The sequence below is a fragment of the Rousettus aegyptiacus genome, unplaced genomic scaffold (assembly GCF_014176215.1).
Source record: "Rousettus aegyptiacus isolate mRouAeg1 unplaced genomic scaffold, mRouAeg1.p scaffold_m13_p_8, whole genome shotgun sequence".
Classification (NCBI taxonomy): domain Eukaryota; kingdom Metazoa; phylum Chordata; class Mammalia; order Chiroptera; family Pteropodidae; genus Rousettus; species Rousettus aegyptiacus.
In genome coordinates, this window is record NW_023416311.1 from 67,873,347 (window position 1) to 67,897,665 (window position 24,319).

Sequence of the window (24,319 nt, forward strand, 5' to 3'; positions counted from 1 at the left end):
ACATTAAATATTTTATGCTTTATTTTCTTCCTAACTATGTAACATTTGTGATTTAATTATTAGTAAAGTTATAATTAAGATTTTAAAATTTAGCTTAGAAATTATTTCTTAACATAAATTTAGGTTTGGAATTGTGATACTGGCCGACAAGTTCAGAAAGTATCATGCTTCCAGTCTACTGTAAAGGTAAGATCTTAAGCATGTATTTTATGATAATCTTTTTGTCTCAGAGAAAATTGTTTAGTAAGTTAGATGGAATTACTTTTGTAGGTTTTAAAAATTATTTCTTCCAGACATACCTACAATTATTTGTTTCTTCTAAGATTAGTTTTTTGGGAGCATATATGTTAAATGCTAGAATGTTTGAATTTGAAATTAGAGTAAGGGACAAATCTCTACAGCAAGATAAGGAAAAAGGTAGTACTAGTATGTGTTTAGTAGGTAGTTTTATAAAGAGGTGACTTGCGGAATTACTCTATCACAGAAGCTAGTCTGCTTCTTTATACTTTGAACTAAAATTATGGAGTTATTTGTTCCTCAACCTTTGCCTTCTATAAGTTCATAAAGATAAGGCATATCAGTTCCAAAACAAAATCTTATATGATTAATTGGTTGTTACTAGCAGGTTCATTCATTTTATAGATATGAATTAGGGTTTATTTTGTGATAGGAACTCTGCTACATGTTAGAGAAACAAATTTGGGTAAGACTTGGTTACTTTAATTCCTATGGAAGAAATTATCTTAAATATTCTCAGAAACTGTCAGCAAGTTTGGGGAAAGATGCTAGTACAATAAGATAATTTTCCCCCATTTGCTTTAAAGATAACTGGTCTCTAAATTGGAGTGAACACTTTTTAAGAAAAAACGTAAAAAGAATTGCTGTGTGCCAATAATCAAGATATTTCATTTTTTTTCTCTAAAAGACAGGATCTCATGCTGCTGTACTATTATCAAGCTAGTAAAATTTCTGGGGTAGAAAGCACCATTTACTATATGCTTATATCCATTTTAATAATGGACTGTCTTTGAAGGAGTCACTAAAGTACTGACTTGATCAGATCTTTATGCTTTATTGGATCCGAAAGATGCTGCTTTTAAATTCCTTAAAATATACTCTTGCTTTCTGTCTTAGGTCATAGATTTTCAAATAAGAATACATGAATTGAAGGAACAGGGAAGGAGTAAAAATTTAGTGTACTGACAAAATTCCTTTGGTAAACTGTCTTATGAACTGTTCAATGAAAAGTGTCTTATTCCAGTATGGTGAAAGTACCTTTTAAAGAGGTTTTATTGTAATGTTAATCAGTTAGGTAGTTGTATTTACTCCTGGTATGATTCCATTTCATATTAAAAAAATGTTGAAAATAGCATTTCACTCACTTTAGTGGTTCAATCGTTCTTGAACAGATCACTTATTAAAGAAATTCAGATCTCAAATTAAATGTAAAAAATACTATTTTTTTGAACTAGTAAAGTTTTTATAAGGGTTGGTATTAGCAAGGAGGTGGTGAAATTGGCATTTTATTACTATTGAGAGTATAAATTGATATGATCTTCTGGAAGGCAGTTTGGCATTATGAGTGAACTTAAAAAAAAATGATTATAGGAAGTAGCCCAGTGATTCAACTTCTAGAAGACTCTTTAAAGGAACCAATAAAAATCTTGGGCAGAGAGTTATGAATGAAAATGTATATTACAAATATATTTTATAAGTGGATGATTGGCAGTATCCTAAATGTCTTACAGGAAAATAGTTAAATTATTGTAGATATATTTACTAAAAATGGTATTTCAGAAGAATAAATAGTTTTGAAAATGCTAATAAGATGTTGAGTAGCAAAAGTAGTATATTATCCTCAACAAAGTACTAGTGCATCAAATCTAACAACATATTAAAAGGATTATACACTTGACCAAGTGAGATTTAACTCAGGAATATGAATTTAGTTTAACATAGGACAAAAAACATGATCATGTCAACAGATTCAGAGAAAGCATTTGAAAGACCCTAACACCTTCTCATGATAAAAAATACTCAACAAACTAGAGACAGTTGAGAACTTCCTCAACCTAATAAAGGGCATCTATGAAAACCCCACAGCTAACATGGTATTAAATACTGAAAGACTAACTGAATACTTTCCTGCTGAGATCAGGAACAAAACAAGTTATCTACTCTTGGTACTTCTATTCAGCATTGTACTGGAGGTTCTGACCAAGGACAGTTATGCAATATAAAAGAAAAAAAAAAGCACTCTTATTAGAAAGGAAGAAATAAAACTCTTTCTATTCACAAGCAACATGATCTTCTCTAAAGAGAATTGTAAATCCTTGACAAAACTATTAGAACTAATGCATTTACAAGGTTTCAGAATACAAAATCAGTATACAAAAATTAATTGTATTTCTATACATTAGCAGTGAACATTCCAAAAATGAAATCAAGAAAATAATTCATTTACAGTAGCATTCAAACAATTAAAATACTTAGAAAGAAAGAAATTTAAAGAAGGAATATATGACATGTACACCAAAAACTTCAAAACAGTGTTGAAAGACACTAAAGGAAATCTAAATAAATGGAAAGACATCCCTTATTCTTGGATCAGATTTAATATAGTTAAGATTGCAACACTACTCAATCTACAGATTGGACACAAATCTACAAAATTCTAGCAAGCTTTTGTTGTTGTTTTGTAGAAATTGACAATCTAGTCTAAAATTCATATAGAAGTGCAAGGAACTAGGATAACTAAAAAAATCTTGAAAAGAAAGAACAAAGTTGCAAGATTCAAACTTGCCAATTTTAAAATTTACTACAAAGCTGTAATAATCAAGACAGTGTGGTAATGGCATAGGTTAGCCATACAGTGCAATGAAATAGAATTTAGAGTCCAGAAAGAAAACCTTATGTATATGGTCAATTGATTTTGACAAAGGTGTCAAGACCCTTCAAAAAGAGAAAGAATAGTCTCTTCAACAAATAATGCTGGGTCAATGGGATATCCACTACAGAATAATCAAATTGGATCCCTATCCTATGCTATGTCCAAAAATTAATTCAAAATGGGTCAAAGATCAAAATGTAAGAGTTGAAACTATAAAATTCTTAGAAATATATGAGTAAATGTAGGTATCTTACATATGACACTAAACATAGCAACAGAAGAAAAATAGCAATAAATTGGACTTAATCAAAAATGAAAAGCTTTTATGCTTCAGAAGACACCATCAAGAAAATGAAAAGACAACCCACATAATAGAAAATATTCGCAAATCATATGTCTGATAAGGAACTTGTATTTTGAATACATGATGAAGCACATAAAGAACTCTTTAACAATTCAACAATAAAAAGACAACTCAATAAAAAGACTACCCAATTAGGATTAGATGAAGAATTTGAAAGATATTTCTCCAAATAAGATATGCATATGGTCAATAAGCACATGGAAAGACGCTGAACATCATTAATCATTAGAAAAATGCAAGTCAAAACCATAATGAGATACTATTTAACATTCACTAGATGGATAATATCTAAATAACAGATAACAAGTGTTGATAAGGATGTAGAAAAATTGGAACCCTTGTACATTGATGGTGGGATTGTAAAATGGTATACCCGCCTTGGAAAATAGTTTGACAGTTCATCAAAATGTTGAAACAGAGTTATCATTTGACCTAGCAAGCTCATAGGTTTTCTCAGAAATGAAAATGTATGTCCATACAAAAACATGTACATGAATGCTCATGGCAGCATTGTTCCTAATAAGCCCCTACGTGGAAACAGCTGAAATGTCCACCAGCTGCTGAAAAGACAAAATGTGGTAGACCCATACGGTGGAAGGTTATTTGGTAATAAAAAGGAGTAAAGTTCTAATATTAAAATTTCAGAGATTAGACAGGATAGGACCTCTTGAAATATAAACTATTGATTATTTTCAACCCTTATTATTCTAGCAGTTTTAAAAGCAGCTGTACTCCCCACCCAGGCAAGCCTACCAGGATCTTTTCCTTTTCTTTTTCTTTCTCTTTTGCTCATGCCCTTATACTCACTTCAGTTGATGGGTGGGGAGAATATTATTAAAGGTGTGGACTATAAAGTGAAGGATTTCTCCAGACCTTAAAACACTCACTGTCTTGAGTCAATAATTAGGAGATATTAATTTGAAAGATACATAAAAACTGATATATTTTCAGTTTTATTTTAAAAACAGATTTATTTTAAGCTTGTATGTTATCTATTACAGAGTAACAAATTACTTTGAAATCTACTTGCTTAAAACAAAAATTTTACAGTGCTGGTGGTTGTCCAGAGGCCTCACTTCTTTGCCATGTGGATCTTTCTCCATATGACTACTTGTGTGTTTTTGCCCTAGAGTTAGTGAACCAAGAGAGAGGAAGGAGAAAGACGCCATTTTTTTAAATGTCTTATAAGTCATGCACCATCCTTTCTGCTATATTTTGTTCATTAGAAGCTAGTCACTTAGTCGAGTCCACATTCGGGGGAGGAGAATTCACTTTCACCTCTTGAAGGGAAGGGTGTCAGAATTTGTGAATATTTTAAAACCAATGACTGTCTGAATTTCTAAACTGATGTACATTTCACATGAATTTTGCAGTGTTTAACTGTTCTTCAGAGATTAGATATTTGGCTCTCTGGTGGGAATGACCTATGTGTGTGGAACCGAAAATTAGATCTCCTGTGTAAGACTAGTCACCTTTCTGATACAGGTAAAAAACAAATCAAGGTAATTATGAGCAATGATTAACAAACTCTAAAAGGCACAGTGAATCATCAAAGAGACTTTCCATAAACAAAGGGAAAGTGATTTTTCTTTTCACTTCTGAATATAATAAATAGCCATATTTTTCCAGTTTGGGTTAAGAGTTGTGTAAAATATATTTCCATTCCAAATTGGGAGGAAAGACACCCCCTGCCTCCACCAACCTCCTTTTAAACCTTCTTTTAGCTTCTCCATCCCTTCTAATACAATTTCTCAAAAGTAGTCAAGAAAAACCTTTTCATATATGCTCTGAGGCCACGTTCCTAAACTGAGTTTGATGAGCATGTTGATACCTAGAAGCAGGCATTTATGACTTTACAATTTTCTTCTTTGTTTTTGAGGTTATTGGACTTTGACTAGATTCTTAAAGATAACCTCATTTTACATCTGGGTTTACTAAAAAGTTCATTCATGTGCAACCTTACTAACAATTCTATTTTCTCAGAATTCCCTTGACATACAGTTTTGGTATTAACAGAAGAAAATCAGTTTTGACTTCTGTTGATACCAAGAATCTTAAAAAATAAAATCTATTCAGAGTAAAAACATTCAAATATAAATGAGTAAATTTAAATGACAATCTTGAAGTCATATGATATACTACTAGTTTTGTTTCTAAAAGTAACCAAATGAACCCATGGACATCCTAAAAAGAATATTAAGTACTTGGAGTCCTGTGAATTGAATATATGGTTCATACTTGGAACTAGCTTATCTCTGTATAGATGAAAATAATGTGATGTCCTAGCAAAACTGAATTCATACCTTACTAGGATTTACAATTTAACCTTTCAACTGAACATTTGAGCACTAGTAATCTTGTTTGAATCTAGAGTATATTTTCATGTTTATGTTTACTATTATGTTATATCTCTTTATGTAAATTTTCATCTCTATTTCTTACATTAGCCTGTGGTTATCTGTGAATTTTATTCCATGAATTACTAGTACAGGCATACCTCAGAATTACTGGGGGTTTAGTTCCAAACCACTACAATAAAGCAAATATTGCAATAAAGCAAGTCATATAAAATTTTTGGTTTCCCAGTGCATACAAAGATTATTTTTACACTATACCATAGTCTATTGAGTGTGCAGTAGCATTCTGTCTTAAAAAATGTACATACTTTAATTTTAAAATATCTTATTGATAAAAAAATGCTAACCATCATCTTAACCTTCAGTGAAGTGTAATCTTCTTTTGATGATAGAGGGTCTTACCTGGTGTCGATGGCTGCTGACTGATGAGGGTGGTGGCTGCTGAAGGTTGGGGTGCCAATTTCTTTAAGACAACAATGAAGTTTGCTAATCAATTGGCTCTTCTTTCATGAATGATTTCTCTGTAGCATGTGATGTTATTTTTACCCACAGTAGAACTTGTTTCGAAACTTGGATCAGGCCTCTCAAACCCTGCCACTGCTTTATCAACTAAGTTTATGTAATATTCTAAATCATTTGTAGCCATTTAGTCTTCACAGCATCTTCTCCAGAAAGAAATTCTATCTCAAGAAACTACTTTCTTTGTTCATCCATAATAATCAACTCCTCATTCGTTAAAGTTTTATCATAAGAGTAAAGCAATTCTTTAATCTAATTAAAGTACATCTTCAGGCCCCACTTCTAATTCTAGTTCTCTGGTTATTTCTACCACATCTGTAGTTATTTCCTCCACTGACATCTTGAATCTCTCAGTCATCCATGAGAGTTGACATCAACTTCTTACAAACTCCTGTTAATGTTATGTTTTGACTTCTTCCCATGAATCACAAATATTCTTAATGGCATCTACAATGGTGAATGCTTTCCAGAGGTTTTCAATTTACTTTGCTCAGATCCATCAGAAGAATCACTATCTATGGAAGCTATAGCATTATGAAATATATTTCTTAATAAGATGTGAAAGTTCAAATTATTTCTTGATCCATGGCTACAGAAGGGATATTGTGTTAGCAGGCATGATGACAATATTAATCTTGTTGTACATCTGCATATGAGCTCTTGGGTGACCTGGTGCATTGTCAATGAGCAGTAATATTTTGAAAGGAATCTTCTTTTTTTTTTTTTTTTTTTTTTTCGGAGCAGTAGGTCTCAACAGTGGGCTTAAAATATTCAGTAAACCATGTGGTAAACAAATGTGCTGTCATCCAGGCTTTGTTGTTCCATTTATAGAGCACAGGCAGAGTAGATTAAGTATAATTCTTAAGGGTCCTGGGAGTTTTGAAATGGTAAATGAGCATTAGCTTCATCAGTCAGTGCACTCCCTAACTGAGGGCTGATGTGAGAGAGTAGCAGAGTGCCGAAGATTCATGATGAATATAAAAGTAGGTAATGCACTGGTGTTAGATGCTTCTGGACAAGAAAAAATGCACAAATCCCCCTCTATGACAACAGAAATTTGCCAAGAGATTTCCTATAATTTATTACTTTCAATGAAGAAATTGCACCTGCTGTGAAATGATGCATGCAAGATATGAGTTCTCAGACAGCCTGGAGTTAATGAGCAGAGAACCATCCAGAACGTAATGATAGAACAAGTGTTATGACAGCCATAAGAGGCAAGAACCAGGGGATGCACACTCAGTACAGAGGAGAGCCCTGTAACCCGGGAGTCAGAAAAGGCTTCACCCAGATAATGTGTGTGCTCTAGGTACTGCTTCACTACAGATATATTTCAATATATTCCTTATTCCACTTTTCATTAAAAATATAAATCTCTCCACTCAATTATCTCCATTTTATAGATGAAGTAACTGAGGATAATTCCAGTTGTGTGGATCTTCCATAACTTGTCTAACAATTCATTGAATAATGGACATTGTGATTGTTCCCATTTTTTGGCTTAATGAATAAAGCATTAATGTACAAGTCTTTGTGTAGATATATACTGTCCTATTTCTTGGGTAAATACTCTTGAAGTCTCCAGCTGCATTAGCCTCTAACAAGAGAGTCAGCCTGTCCTTTGAAGCTTGGAAGCCAGACATTGACTTTTCCTCTGTAGCTATGAAAGTCATAGATGGCATCTTTCAATAAAAGGTTGTTTCATCTACATTGCTAATCTGTTGTTCAGTGCAGCCACATTCATTAATTATCGTAGCTAGATCTTCTGGATAACTTGCTGCAGCTTCCACATGAGGACTTGGCTCCTTCATATTGTACTTTTATGGTAAGGAGATGGCTTCTTTCCTTAAGCTTCACGAACCAATCTCTGCCAGTTTGAAGCTTTTCTTCTGCAGCTTCCTCACCTCTTTCAGTCTTCATAGAATTGAAGAGAGTTTGGGCCTTGCTCTGGAATTGACTTTGGCTTAAGGGAATGTTGTGGCTGGCTTGATCTTCTATCCAGACCACTAGACCTTTCTTCCATATCAACAGTAAGGCTGTCTTGCTTTCTTATCATTTTTGTGTTTACTAGAATAGCACTTTTAATTTTCTTCAAGAACTTTTCCTTTGCATTCAAAATTTGGCTAATGTTTGGCACAAGAGACCTAGGTTTTAGCAACCTTGTCTTTTGACATGCCTTCCTCACTAAGCTTAATTTCTAATTTTTGATTTAAAGTGAGAGACATTCAACTTTTCCGTTCACTTGAACACTTAGAGTCAATTGTAGGTAATTAATTGCCCTAATTTCAATATCGTTGTGTCTTATGGAATAGGGAGGCCCGGGGAGAGGGAGCAAAATGGGGAATGGCCAGTTGGTAAGGCAATCAGGACACACATATTTCTGAATTAAATTTGACATGTGGGCACAGTTCATAGCACCCCAAAATAATTACAATAATAACATCGACCATCACTGATCACAGATCATCATAACAAATATAATAATAATGAAAAAGATTGAAATATTGTGAGAATTACCAAAATGTAATACAGAGACGTGAAGTGAGCAAACGCTGTTGGAAAAATGGTGCTGATAGACTTGCTCAATGCAGGGTTACTACACATCTTCAGTTTGTAAACAACACAATATCTGTGAAGTGCAATAAAGTAAATTACAATAAAATGAATAATGCCTATAATTGTTGAGAAATATTGAAATCACGGCTGAAAAGAATCTTTTGTATGTTAATGAAAATAAGTACCTTTTATTGTAACCTCCCTTTCTTTTGCAAGTTTATCTTTGAGTACTCTATATTACATAGTCACAGTATTGCCTTGTTTACAGTGTCTTAAGAGATAGAATCCTTTCAGAGAATACTGGAGAGCTTTGAAAAGCCCTATATGGTACCATTAGTGAGCTTTTCGTGATTGGGGTTTTCCAAATTACAGGATGCCAGGTAGTTAGCAGGGCTTGGTATTAGACTCTTATCTCCTGAAGCTCCTTTCATAAGCCTTGCTTGATTTCTAGGCTAGCAGGGCTTTTAGAGGCAGTTATTCTGTATTTGGAAATAAGCCAAGATAATCATAGTATGATGCAATGGAAAGAGCCTAGGACTAGAAAACAGGACATCCATGCCCTGTTCTATGATTCTGTATATTAAGTTGCTAGTTCTGGATTATTGAGTTTTCATTATTTTCACTTCACAAATAATTTGATAAACATTTTTTAACAAGCTGTTTTCTGCATCTAGAATTTTCTCTTTCCTACCTCCTCCTGGCTCTCCTAGCTTTTTTTTAATCTTGTCTACTACTCTTCCTCTTTCTCTTTCTCTACTAGCAACTCTTCCTCCTTGAACTTGGGAAAATACTAAACATGTTAAAATATGTTAAAATAACCCTATTTGGAGAAGAGGTTTTGGAGAGAATTACTCTCTAAATTATAGTGGTGCTAGTCTTTTTGATAGGTGGGAAGGTAAAGTGAGTGAGTAGAATATTTTACTAATTTGTATATATGTTCTAAATTACATACATATAAATTATATATATTTCATAATGGAAAAATTAACAGGGTTTTGCTTATCCATATAGTGGTTCTGAATCTAACAGATCAATTATTTAATTCTTACTGACAAAATTAATAATCGTAACATGTTACAGAAGTTATGGTTACCCTAAAATCATTTCATGATTCAGCTATAAAAAGATACTCAAAACTTTATTTTAAATAAACGAGTGAAATCTGGTGGAATATTGAATCCGATTATTTCAATAATACAAAGAATTTTGTAAATGTATTAATTGATTATAAACATGCTATTTGGAGGCCCTGTTCTTAGCTGTTGACTGTTGTTTACCTCATTTACTGCCAGGGAGCCTGCTCGAGATTCTTAAATTTATGTTGAGGAAAATGCCAATTTTATATCTCATTTGAGCTAGCCATCTTGTAAATGGTGATGGTGCTTATCTTAAGGGATCCCTGGTAAATAAGTTCACCACAATAGTAAAAATGTTCCAATAGTATATCCTACCCTTAATAAATCAATATCTTCCAAAGGTCTCACCTCCTTTTCACAAAATAATTTCCCATGTATAAGCAAGCAAGGAAGTATGATATAGTAAGTTGTGTGTGCTTTGTTGTTACCATTCCCTTAATGGGAAATGACTGACATAAAACTGAGAATGTTTTTGTTTTTGATGTAATCCATGAAGAAAATAATGTGACCTTTGATTTATATATTTTTGAAGGGATCAGTGCTTTGATTGAAATACCTAAGAACTGTGTTGTGGCAGCAGTTGGCAAAGAACTGAGTGAGTATGTCTCTTCTTTTTTTTTTTTTTTTTTTTTTTAAATTCTAAGCTAGACTTGTCTACACATTATGGAAAGACTAATTAGTATTTTATCTAAAGGACATCTGCCACTGCCCCAGACTTAGTCTTATAGGATTCCCAAAGTGATATTTTCATTTTCAAGATGTTAGGTCAGTTTTTGTACTATACTAGGTCTAACATAGCCAAGTGGGGCAAGGTAACCCCACTTCTTTTATGCCAGAGAAGGCCATTTACATTCTATAGTCTTCTTTGTTGCTGATCTATCCTCATATACTTATTTAGCAAAAAGTTTAACTTCATGAAAAATGGCAGTATCCTGAGAACTAAAAACTTGAGTTGGGAGGGTTGAAGGAGGATTATTCTGAGAATTCAGTAAGGCAAGAACTGTGGAGTTTTTACCTTAGGAAGCCAGAATGGGGCCCATTTTCTTGGGGGGAGTTTATGCTGTTTCCCTCAGAGCAGTGGGATAGTAGAGGGAGGAGTAGCAAGAGGAATTCTGTAAATATATTAATTGAGTGTGAACATGCTATTTGAAGGCCATTTTCTTTGCTGTTGACTGTTGGCTCTTTTACTGCCAGGGAGCCTACAGTTAAGAAAGCCTTTTGTATTTACTGCCTTTTGTGTGGAATTTGGATGCCTAGAATTTAATGCTTCTTAAAAGCTGCTTTTTTCTTGAAGAGTTTTTCTAACGTGGCCCAGAGGACATTTGATATTGCTTGTGCTACTTCTTCCAGAGGCCAACACTGAGATTTGCTGTGCCCTTCAGTGGGCATGTTTGCAGATATCAGTGAGACATGAACTCATTGTTCATTATTTATTAACTGCCATTTGCAGGCTCCGCTGCTTTGCAGCAAAGTGTCTCTTTCTTCAACTGACCTTTCTAGTGATTTTCTAGACCCCGTGCTTATTCATTTTCCATAAAGAAGTTTCTAAAGAATATTTAATTTTATCTTTAGTTTTTTTCCTTTTTCCTACTTGTAGAGACTTCGTTTTCCTGTGTTCTTTATCAAGCTGGAAAGATGCTTTGCTTTTCCCTGCTTTTCTTCTCTTGATTAATCACTTTGTGGTTTTACTCCAACTCAGTGGTTCTCAAACTTTAGTGCATATTAGAATGACCTGAAGGGCTTGTTAAATACACAAATTATTGGACCTTACCCCCGGAGTTTCTAATTCAGTAGGTCTGGAGTGGGGCCTCTGCATTTCTACAGGTTCTCAGGTAGTGCTGAGGTTGCTGGTTCACAGAACAGACTTCGAGGATTGCTGCTCTAAATATTTTGATCCACTCCTTTCCATCTCACTACAGTTGCACCATTCAGGCTTTCATCTCCTTTCTTGCCTGGAATGTTGTGGTAAGTCTCCTAACTTATCTTCTTCCCTCTGCTTTAATGCCTCTCAATTGCCTCCTCTTCCTCTAGTGCTTCTCAGATATATTTGTCAGTAGATGCTAGAGGGTTCTATCTAAAATGCAGGCTACTCCTCTGCTTAACCCTTTTCTTGTTTAGGAAAACAAAGTGCAGCTCACTGCCATTGTTAACAGCACATAAAGGAATGCTACATTTTCTAGGATTTGACATTTTCAGTGATCAAGAATGACTATATTTTATAAATGGAAATACCACTACTAAAAACAGAATGCTATGAATAGAAGGATATCATTTGTTTCCAAAGACTTTCACTATAGTAGAGCAATATGAAAATAATAAGAGATATTTCCTGGCAAACTTTGGGGATAAGGTTAGGACTGTAATCCATGAGTTATCTAAGGGTTAAACACAGCAGCAGGCACCCCAGCGAGTATTCCTGGGGCAGACTGGAAATGAGTTAAAAGCTTCAGTGGCTTCCTGTTGCCTATAAGTCATTTCTAGATTCAAATTTCTGCCTAGTACAAAAGTTCAGATTTTTGGAGATCAACAGAGACTTGCGAAATTTTTATCTGGCTTAGTAATACCAATTAAAAACAAAACCAAAAAACAAAGCAGCTATTGTTTATCACCTTCATTTTGTGAAAATTATTTTTTAACAAAGTATGAAGAACATGATCTCACACAAAAAAGAATAGGACTTTAATTTGAATATATTTACTTTTATGTGGCCCTTATTTTTTCTCATTTTTGCCTCATATAAATGAAACCTTTGCCCTAGAGGATCAATGTAAGTTCACCACTAGCCTGCGAGATAAAAACTAGACTTTTTAACATATCAAATCAGGTCCTCTATTATCTTCCTCCTGCCTGCTTTGAATCCTATATCACTTGCTCGTCAGTACTGAATTGCCTGGGATTTTCACACCTGCAGTGTTTCTTACCTCTGTGCCTCGATTTCTGCTGTCACCCTGTACCAGACTTGTCCTCCTACTCATTGTCCTCATTGATCTGCCTGATTCCTACTTAAATCTTTAAGATCTCATCTCCAGTATTTCTTTGCGGATGAAGCCTTGCTTACCTAATACCTCCTTTTCCAGAAGGTTTTTCACTGTGTTCTCATAATTGTAGCTGTCATTTCACTTACTACTTTTACAAAAAGACTTGTGTTTGATTTTGTTCTCTCTTTGCCCCTTACATTCAGAATGTGAGCTTCTTGGCAACTGGAACTTTCTTATTCACCTTTCCGCTAATAGCTAAGAGATTTTTATTGAATGGATAAATTAGTGAATTCATTGAAAAAAAAAGGAAGAAACGAAAGTTGGTTTTATTAAGAAAACAATTTATAAAAATTAATATTCTCAAAAACAAGATTCTGCATTTTACTTATTAGTTTTATCATAATATATATAGTATAATTTTTCCTTATGTAAAAATAAATGTTATTCGTGTAAGTGGAGTATCTTTTTCCAAGACCAAGTCTATTATGCCCATATCCTTGGTTTTGAATGTTCCATTCCAATTTCTCTTTTTCTATGTAGGGTTCCTTTCAATAGGAAATATAATTTCTGTGTGGACTAGCTGCAGTCACTTTGAGGCTTTACTAGCTGTCAGCACTGAGACTTCATGCTCATTCATAAGGCCAGGATTTTTTTTCTTAATTTTCTTTTTAGAACTATTGCTTCTCTTTAGTTCTCTGATTTAATTCATAACTTGCTTATTTTCTTGAAGGTATTCTGTAGGTGACTTTGTGAATACTTGTCTAGAGGCCACATTTGTGGACTCACTAAACAGTTTCACATTATCTTTAGTACTTTGTAGTAGTTATTTGTTAGAAATCTATTTGGTAGGTTTCTTTTTCTTGTCAGTATTATCTCTGTTAGAGTGATTAAACAATACATTGCTTTTTATTCCACAGTCCCAATCTCAAGATCATTCGGTAGTATCTAAAGTAGAATTGTCACACAACTTTGATAGGTATCAGGAAGAATTATCTTTTAACTGACTGAAAGATCTTTTTTGACAGTTGTATTTTGGCTCTCAGGATCAAATAACCTTGCTAGAGATTCATCAGTTGCTAAAAGTTGTCCGGAGAGAATGAAATGTTGCATGACCTATTTTCCTAAGAGGAATGTGAGAAAGAAGATTTAAGTTATTAGCTACCATTTAGAAAGGATAAGACTTCTGAGACCTTCTTACTTCTCCGATATTAGTCATCTTAATCTGTGAGCATCCATGGCACTTGAGGTAGTGTGGCTTATTACAGCATTTAACATATCGATTATAACAAGCTTGTTTATAAGTCTCACTACCACTCTAGACTGTGTTTCAGGGTAGTGACTGGGCCTTATTCACATTGATATCTAATTTCCTGCAGGATAGTTGATGTTTAGTAAATGTTTGTTGATAGAATCACTCCACTCGTTTTGATTTTGGGTTTGCTTTATTGATTAAAGTTAGGATTTATGTTAGTTTAAATAAAGCTATTTGTTAAAGTCAGATAATGAGTAAACAACACATTGAACATCTACTGTAGTCAAAAGAATTGTATGGCACACAAAAATTATAAGGCATATCATCCTTAGAGAATTTATAATTTCATGGTATATGCCTAAGTTTTAAGAAAAGTTTTAAAAAATAAAAGCAGCTGCTGAAGTCTTCACTGAGTTGAAGTTAAATATAAATTTGTAGCTTATTTTTAGCAATGCTTACTGGTCTGGGGCCATGAGTAGAGAAAACTGATGGTGGAGATGATTCAGGGATGTGGGCCAGTCACTGGCTAGGGAGACGGTGAGGTAGAGTAGCTGGACATGCACTGGAGCCCTAGAAAGGATGAGGGTCCTCATGGTTGGTAGTGGATTTAGAAGAGTTTTAATAAAGGAACAGCGTTCTCAGGACACAGTCCCTTGGGATCTTAGCAGATCATTTCAAACTTTTCAAGTATTTGAAGTATTTAAAAATAGTATGAATAGGATCCCTTTGGAGATAGATATTCAATATTTTAGACATTTCTAACTTAATGAAATGATGGCTTTTTGAGCAGAAATAGAATTTTACCTTTTTTGACCATTTAAATAAAATATCTGTGTTTTCATTTAGTAATTTTCAGGTTGGTAGTGCCCACAGAAGGATCACTGGAATGGGATATTCTTGAAGTTAAGCGCCTCCTTGATCACCAGGATAATATTCTCTCATTGGCTAATGTCAATGGTAAGATCACTGTGTACTGTCTATGTTATGTAAAATTTTGTACGTGTTAACGGCCTGTTATGAACCTCAGTCTGGTTTCATTTTAGGATTTCTAGAATTATCATCATTAAAATAATGCTTTTGATTAGTAGGGATTGTCAGTGTCTTATACAGTGAGATTGAAGCCAGTGGAACTCATCAAGTTTCATAGAGTGGTAGGGTAAATTTTAGGCACAAGGAGAAGAATAGAGTGGGACAGAGAGAAAGATTTTGGAGGAGAGCATCATTATCTCAGGCTCTGTGGGATGATCGTCATAGGCTATGAATAGTAATGCTTAGTAGCATTTCGGCATTTTTGGCAAATGGTTTTGGCTAGTTCCTCTTTCATAGACCATGCAGTATGATATATAGCAAAGTACATGTTTATGCAGAATGCATAAGATTCAAACCAGTTGTATTCATGATTGAAGACTCTCAGAAAGTACCAAACTTAGGTAAAGGTCTGCAGAAAATGGGTCATATCTGCTCTTCCTTGTGGTTGTGTTTTGACTTGCCATACATCCTATTTGGCTCATAATGATTTCAGTGAGTATCTCCTGTGAGCTAAATCTGGCATCAGATGGCAGGGTAGGGTCCCAAAGTACAAATTCTGGGATTTAGCTAGATCCATTTCAAACACAGTGACATCTTATATCATCAGAGCTGTTCTGGGTGGTCTGTGTTCCAAGGTCAGATGAGAGGACTCCTGTTTGGCTTCAGTTAGATAGTCTGGAGGAGACTGTAAGAGGGTCGTGTAAGGATGCCATGAATATGATGTCATGGGAGGACTGGACTGTACCCCCTGACTTGAGACTTGGGTTGGCTCTTTTTGAGTAAGACTTGGCATAAACATGAGACAAAGGAAAGAGGGGCACAGCACCAAGTGTAATCTCCATTTGTATGTCATTTAGTCACATTTTAGGTACATCAGTGCGGATGTCCCTCCCAGTTCCCAAATCCTCCTCCCTAATAACCATCTTCTTGTACAACCCAGCTGCTAGTCTTTCTAAGGATCAGACTTTTTTGTGGTGACATAAGTCACAATGTTGGGAGCACTCTTTTATTTTATTCTGGGGGCCCTTTTTCCTTTAGCTGTGGATGATGGCACAAAAGGCAAGTTCTTATTTGGGAGACCTTGTGACATGGAGCCATAAGCTCCAGGCCCTGGAGCTGCTGAGGAAAGCACAGCTGTGTTCCGGTTCATTACACTAGTCATGCCTAATTGTCCCGTTTTAGCGATGAAGCATTGGTACCACTGACGCAGCATGGTTTCCTAATAAAGGTGTTGGGATGTTACTGAGGTAGCCTTAACTTCATGGCATTTCTTCTGCTGTGTGATATGCAGAGAAGCTTATAGCAGTTTAACCAAGAAAGCTTTCTTCAGGTATTTCTTTGCCAGCTTCTTAAGGGAAGAAAATGAAAACCTAAAGCCAGAAAACAAAAATGAACACCACAGAAAAGCCCTAGTACTTTTTATAAACTATATGACTGTAAAGTTACACTACAAATAGTAAGCCAAAAGGATATTTAAGAGCCATATATAAACATGTAGTCTGATAAAATTTGAAAATAATATTGTGACAGTTTGATTTCGAACATAGGCCTGTCTGCCTTGCTGCAGATTCTGGCAGTCCTGAGATGATTATGCTGTACAGTTCTCAGTTCCACTCTCAGCCCTGCTTCTTTGTCCCACCAATTCCAATGAAAAAATATGTCCAGTTACTGGGTTTGTAACTCACAGAGAAAGTGCGTTTTCAGTGAGGTGGCCTCAGGGCAACCTTCGAATGCTAGACAGAACTCCTGTAAATGTGGATAATGGTTTGCTAAAGAGCTCTGAATGCCTGGACAGAAGGTTTTCTAAGCCAGACATATAAGACAACCTTGTTTATTTCTTCTGGCAAAAGGCTCTGAGCGCTTCTTCTTTGTTCCTTTCCTTGTTTTGTGCTGACAGCATGGTATGGTAATCACAAAGTATTAGTACTTGTGAGGGATGGGTAGACAAATGCCAGGAGAGATTTTCATACTAAGTGACTTTTGATACATAGGATGGAAGTCCATCCATATAGAATGAATCATTGAGGTTGTTTGGTATGAAACATTTTGAATGACCTGTTTGGGAATATAAATAATTTACACAGTGATAAACTGTACTGACTTAGGTGAATGCCAGTAATTTTTATTTTTTAGAGAAAAATTCCAACTGAGCACAAATACTTTGTTTCTATTGCATAGATGCATCACATTGGATGATTAAGGCAGAGCAGGCAGCTGTGTGGTCTCAGTAGGTTACATTGATTGTTATGAGGACACATGCAGAGTCAGGGTCAAGAATCTTCACTCCTCTAGTTCTTTTGTAGTTTGAAATTGGAAAGAGGAGGGAAAGGGATGGAAAAGAAGGTCATGAGAAGATTAGCACTCCATTAACTTTGCCACTATTAAAATTAGAAGCCTGTTTTTTCCCACAGATTAGAAATGAACTTATTTCTTCACAGAGTAAATTCTATAGTCTTTTAATAAACTATAGAAATTGGGCTTGGAACCAAGATAAAATAATATTCACGTGTATTATTGCTGGTAATCATTTATTTCTAAAATTATTCATCTAGTTATTAGAGATTTTTGTCCTGACTTATTTGATAAATGGAATAATTATAATTATTTATATATGTGTTCCTAAATTACAAGTAACTGTATGTTTTAATACCATTAATATAGAATAATACCAGGGGTTCAAAATGATATCAAGGACTCAAAAATAATATTTGATGCCTTTTTTAAATGGCTATTTATTATTTAATTTGATTTTTTTTTTTTTTACAATAATCCTTATTTAATGCATGAGAAATCCAAGCTAGAGAAAGGTTAAATGATTTTCTCAAGACCACATGGCTAGTAACACGCAGAGCTGAAATTAGAACTTGGTTTTCTAGACTCATGCCGCATTGTTCTTCTATTCTATCTTATCCTAAATATGTGAAAATTAAAGTAAATTACATTTATTTATGATAATTTTTAGTTTCAGCAGTAGTACATTTTCTATTAAATATATAATTTGTAAGGTGTCTTAGTTGGCCTGTTAATTTCACTTTCTTTAAAGGATTTAAAAACTTGTCGTACAAGTAATATATAATCAGTAGAAAAATGAGAAAATAGAAACATAAAAAATGTAAAAATTAAAATTGTCCCACTTTATAGTATTAAATACTGGTCAGTATCCTCCTAAGTGTTTATCTGGGCATATGTATGTGTGTTTATGTATATACATATGGTTTGGTGTTTTGTAATAGCATGTCATGAATATATTTTTGTATCAATATAAACATAACTTTACAACTTAATTTTCAATAACAGCATTACTATTTCTTTTGTGGATATCATATTTATTTAATCCACAATTGTATGTTTAGGTTGTCTTCAAATTTTTTATATTATGTGTAACAATCTTGTTATCTCTGCCTTTTATGTATACTTTTCCTCCGGATAAATTGTTATAAGTGGAATAGTTGAATCAGTGGGTTTATATTTTAAAATGGTTTTCATGTGTATTAATAAATTTGAAAGGATTATACCAATCTATACTAGGACATTAGTAGTGCCTGAGTATGCTGATTACCTATTACCAGCATTTGGGTATTTTCCTGTTTTATAATCTTTTCCAATTTGCAAGTCAATAAGTGATATCTCACTGCTTTTAGATTTCTTTGATTATTAAGGTTGTGAAACATTTTTTCACATGTTTACTGACTATTTTATTTTTTGTTTTGCCTATTTGGGTCTTTTGCCCATTTTTTCTGCTGAAATATTTGTTTTATTCTTAGTAATTTCCAAGAACTTTTTATATATCAAGTAATAAACCTATTTTGACATCTAAGTTGCAATTTTTTTCCATCATTTAAATGTACGATTTTTTTGTGTGCTAAGCAGATTCTCAGATTTCTTTTTCCAGTCCCCACTCTGCCTCCTTTAGAGCCTTTTAGTACTCCATATTCATTAAAAGATATTCACCTTTGTTTTCTTCAATCCTTTAAGTATCTTTAAAGTTTTAATCTCTTTGAAACTTATTTTGTTGTGAAATAATAGAATATTATGTGTGTATATATGTGGTGTGTGCATGTGTGTGTGTAAACCCTTGTAATTTCCTAAGTGATAAGAGCGTAAGGAACATCTTTTGTTCTACTATTTGGTCTAATATATCCTGACACAGGGTATTCAATCCCTTGGAATTTTCTGGGTGATAATAGTGTCTTTTGTTCTAATAAGGCCACTCTTGGTGAGCTCCTGGGTAGGGGCCGGTCACCAGAAAGACAAAGCCATGCATGATGAGAAGCTTGGAATTTTCAGCCCTTGGAATTTTCTCGAGATGGGAGAGGGGCTGGAAATGGCGTTAATAATTGATCATGCGTATGCAATGAAGCCTCCGTAAAAATACCAACAGTAGGGATTCAGAGAGCCTCCAGGTTGCTAAACATGTGGAGGTGCTGGGAGAAGGCATGGAAGCTCTGCAATCCTTCCCACATACCTTGGCCTGGATGTTCATCTTTATCCTTTACCGCACTGTTTTATAATAGACTGGTAAACATTAAGCTGTTTTCCTTAGTTCTGTGGGCCGCTTCAGTAAATTAATGGAACCCAAGGAGGGGGTATGAGAACCTCTTATTAATTTTTTCTTTTTCTTCTTTTTAAATTTATTTTTATTATGGTGACAGTGTTTAATGAAATCCAGTAGGTTTCAGTTGTACAATTCGACAGTCAGGCATATATATATATATATACATACATACATACATACACACACACACACACACATACATATACATATATATATATCATTGTGTGTTCACTGCATATAGTTTGATTTCTTTCTGTCACCACTTATTTGACCCCTTTCACCCCATCTACCTCCTCCTTCCCCCTACCCTCTGGTAGCCAGTAGTCTATAGTCCATGTCCATGAGTCTCTGTTTGTCCTGTTCTTTTGTTGCTTTTAGGTTTATATCCTACATATAAGTGCATGGGGTTTTCACCTCTGTCTGGCTTATTTCACTTAGCATGATTATCTTGAAGCCCATCCATATTGTCTCAAATGGCAGTATTTCATCTCTTCTTATGGCTAAGTAATATTTCATTGTATACATGTACCACAGCTTCTTTATCCAATCATCTATCGTAGGGCACTTCAGTTCCTCCCATGTCCTGGCCACTAAGAATAATGCTGCTGTGAATATCAGTGTGAAACATATCTTTTTGGATATATGCGTTAAAGTCTTTGGGGTAAATACCCAGTAGAGGGATTGCTGGATCATACAGTAAATCAATTCTTAGTTTTTTGAGGAACCTCCATATTGTTTTCTTTAGTGACTATGCCAATTTGCAATCCCACCAGCAGTGTATGAAGGTTCCTTTTTCTCTGCATCCTCTCCAACACTTGCTATTACTTGTCCTGAGAACCTTTCATTTATAGATGATCAGTCAGAAGTAAAGGTAATAACTTGGACTTGCTATTGGCATCTAAAGTGGACAGGGTAGTCTTGTGGGACTGAGCCCTTAACCTGTGGCATCTGATGCTGTTTCCATGTTGTGTCAGAATTGAGTTAAATTTTAGGTCACCTAGCTATTGTCACAGAATTGGACCCCCCTCCCCCCAAATCTGGTGTCAGAAGTGTTGTGAGTGTGGTAGTAATGTGAGAGTAAAGAAGACACACAGGAGAAGTGGTTTTTCTAAATAGTATATGATCCAAGGTAAGGTTCTTTTTATTCCCCAAATACTTATTCCCCAAATATTCCAGTATGAAGTATTTCCTTGTTTATTAATTGAAGCACAGTCATTATCACACACTAAATAAGTAAATGAGTTTATATCTGGTGTTTCTGTTTTGTTATATTAATCTTCCAGTGTAGCTCATGTAGCTACCTCACTGTTCTAATTGTTGTGGCATTACTACTAGGCAGTCCATTCATTTTTACCTTTAGCCTAAGTAAAATGATCAATAACGAGACATATGTGAACTCTGCCTAGATTTGAGTTTTGTAACTGGCTCCCATGTTGGAGAGCTGATCATCTGGGATATCCTAGACTGGACCGTGCAGGCCTGTGAACGCAACTTCTGGGACCCATCTCCACAGGTGGACACCCAGCAAGAAATAAAACTCTGCCAAAAACCAAATGACATTTCTATTCATCATTTCACATGGGATGAAGAGGTAAAACAAACAAAAACTGCATATATATAAACTTGCCTTTTTAAATAAGTTTCTAATTTTTAAAATTTAATTTCATGGTGGATATAGAAAGGTATTCACCATGTTCAAGTTGTGCTTTAAAATGTTCTGATATTTTTCAAAGATTATACCACTTGCATTTAAAAAAAGCATTTTAATTTTAGCTCCTATCCTTGAGGCAAGGAAGTAACTAAATGGCCATAAATTAAGAAGCTCTTATTGAAATTTTGGGTTCGGTTAAATAATCCCATAAAGTTTGAGGATAATGCTTTAAATTGTTTTAAGAAACACTTTGAGAAATTATCCTTTTGAAGATTATGGTGCATTTCCTAGAGAGGTAAAGGAAATTAAAAATTTCAGGGATGTTTTTCTTTTAGTCTGTTAGCATACTGGGGCAAGATGATTGTGTGAGAATTACATCTTTTTTGCAGTAAGAGATTAGTACCAATGGATTAATGAATCCTGGCTCTAATCTTAACATCTCTTCTTTTTAGTTTTAGAGACTCAGAAAATGTGTTTAAAGGGGGGTTTCTTTTCTAAATGTAATAAGAAATGTTTAAGGTTGTAACCTTTGAGGAGAAGGATTAAGGGAAGCTTTTATTTCACTTTTTTTTGTGTCTTTCTATATTGTTTAAATCTTCTAATCATATGCATGTTATTTTTATTTAAACATTTCAAAAATAATGTTCTGGATGAGGAGAGTATGTTCCATTTTTTGTTTTCATTGTATCTCTCTTAAAAATAAAACATTAAAAATAGGGTAAAGAACACTAATATACTCAAAGATTAAGTTTCTTTATATCCTAACTCTATTTTGAAAAAAGTTAAATATATATGATAAAAATAGGGTTTCAGAAAAGATGGAAACTAGATTTCTAATATTTATAGCCGCAAACATGACATACATTCATAATTTTCTTGCTTTTTAAATATTTTTTGAAATTAAAAATGTTCTCGTAAAAATTAGCGTTTAAAGGGTTTTTTCATTTTGTTTTCTTTTAAAATTAAGATCTTAAAAATTTTGATTAAAAATATCTTTAAAATTTTGTTAGATGCTTATTAACTTATAAATGCTTGATAAAGCATTAATCAGTTTTCCTTAATTTTTCTTTTATAGGTGGTTCTTTCTGCTAGGGCCATTAATTATTGATAACAGGTGATTGATAGAGCGACTCTGTTGAGTAAATGCTGCCCCAAAGCTTATTAATTCTCTAAGTGTATTTATAATTTTGTGACCTCGGATAAATCACTTAAACTCTTTACAGATTTCCTGGTCTACAGAACTAGTTTCTGGGATTTCTTTGTACTGAATGCTACCCATAGTGTTCTAGATTTTAGCAAGTTGACTAGCTGTTTTCATTAATGCCCCTGGCCCGGGTTCCCAGCTTGCATTGCTAAATGCAGAATACCAGTTCTGAGGGTCAAGGGGATTATATCAGATTTAGACTCTAGTAAGCCTGGGGGCATGCTTTGGTCTAGATACTGTAGATCTGAGTTGGGTTTGTAGCCTTTGAGGCCACATGAGAAGGGTTCAAACAGAGAGGCAATCTGTAGAGTATTTGAAAAGTCTGCCTCATTGGGGTACAGTTGAGTAAGAATGAATGATTCTAAGACAAGTGTTACCAAAAGTCTCATGACTTGCAAAATAATTTCAGAACCTAAGGGTTATGGTACAAGGAAAGAGCAAGGCACAGGAGTAACATGACCTTGATTTAGTATAGACTCCCCATCTTAATTTTTTTATGATTAATCTTTCAATTTTAACTCGGAAAGTGGCAAAAGTTGCTTTCCTATCTTAATGAGTTGTGAGGCTGAAGTACAATAAATGTTGGTGAAAGTACTTTCAAAAGATTAAAAGATTGTTTTAGTAAAAGTGTATTTCTAATATATACTTGGAAAAATGTTTTTGTGAAGTCTTCAGAGGATTTTAAAATGGCAGTGCTACTATAGCATAGGCTTTTTTTTTTTTTTTTTTTTTTTTTATCATTACAGGTCTCTTGATTGTTTAAGATGTGAAGTGCAGTTAATTTTGCTTACATTTTCCAAACAAAATAAACAAGTAATTTCCCCTAGGGTATAGTGTTATGTGGGTGAAAACCTAGGTTGTACCTCAGCAGCTTCTGCTGCAAGGCCAGTCCACCAGCCATAGCCCCTCTCTCTCACTGACCTATTTCAGTGAGGAAGGAAGTGTTGCTAAGGGATGTAACATACAGAATTTTCTTTGAGTTAGCCATTTCATCCTTCTATCTTCAAATGTATGAGGAAAGCTCGGACAGTTAGAAATCATGATTTGATATTTTTGGACTTAAGAATGCAGCACATTAATTTGGGCTGAAAGCTAGGAATAAGGAAGGTAACAATGGCTATCTAGTATCACACCAGGGCTGGAAATCTATTCCATCAGATAGTGGTAAGTACTAGTTTTGTGCCCATTTCTGAATTCCCTCCCCTGCTCTCCCCCCCCCCCCAGAATGTATTCGCTGCTGTTGGAAGGGGTTTATATGTGTATAACCTTCAAATGAAGCGTGTGATTGCCTGCCAGAAGACTGCACATGACTCCAGTGTCCTGCATGTTGCCAAACTTCCAAACAGGTACAAGTTCCCATCTGTTCTGCAATAGAGGAAAGAAATTCACAGTTCCCAGGGGTATCACCATACTTTCTCAAATGGCAAGTCTTCTGGCTTTGTGGCTTGACCTGCTATATTCTTTTAGAAATGGAGAATACCCTGTGGCTCTAACGGAAGTGTGTGTAGCAATGTATTACAAAATTTACAAGAAGCAGGATTCAAATGACGTACACCGGATTTCATTATAAGAGATATTTTTTAATATGGTATTTATTTAAAAAGGTAAAAGACTTTCAGGCACTATGTGCTGGTTTTTCTTTTTGTATTTTCCATAAACACACCTTTTTGTTGTTGTCTGTTTATAGCCAGCATCAAACGGTAGTCTCCTGTTGTCTAAGGATATAAGTGAGGGATTTCCTCGCAGGGTAAATTTGCTGAATTTTTAGGGATGAAATTATACAAAGGGAATAGTATTATTTTCTATGCAGGATACTTTCAGAGTGAGA

At 34.5% G+C, this 24,319-nt stretch overlaps 1 protein-coding gene and 1 pseudogene across 2 annotated transcripts in view; one reads left to right on the top strand and one right to left on the bottom strand.

Moving 5' to 3' along the window:
• WDR41 (WD repeat domain 41) overlaps positions 1 to 24,319 on the top strand; it is a 58,360-nt gene that overhangs the window by 15,513 nt on the left and 18,528 nt on the right. For both annotated transcript variants that reach the window (XM_036225897.1, XM_016127768.2), the window contains 6 exons: positions 124 to 186; positions 4,628 to 4,739; positions 10,355 to 10,417; positions 14,899 to 15,009; positions 21,043 to 21,227; positions 23,716 to 23,837. In XM_036225897.1, coding sequence (XP_036081790.1) covers positions 124 to 186; positions 4,628 to 4,739; positions 10,355 to 10,417; positions 14,899 to 15,009; positions 21,043 to 21,227; positions 23,716 to 23,837 — 656 coding nt within the window. The remainder of the gene's footprint in view (positions 1 to 123; positions 187 to 4,627; positions 4,740 to 10,354; positions 10,418 to 14,898; positions 15,010 to 21,042; positions 21,228 to 23,715; positions 23,838 to 24,319) is intronic.
• LOC118606669 lies at positions 5,973 to 8,391 on the bottom strand (annotated as a pseudogene).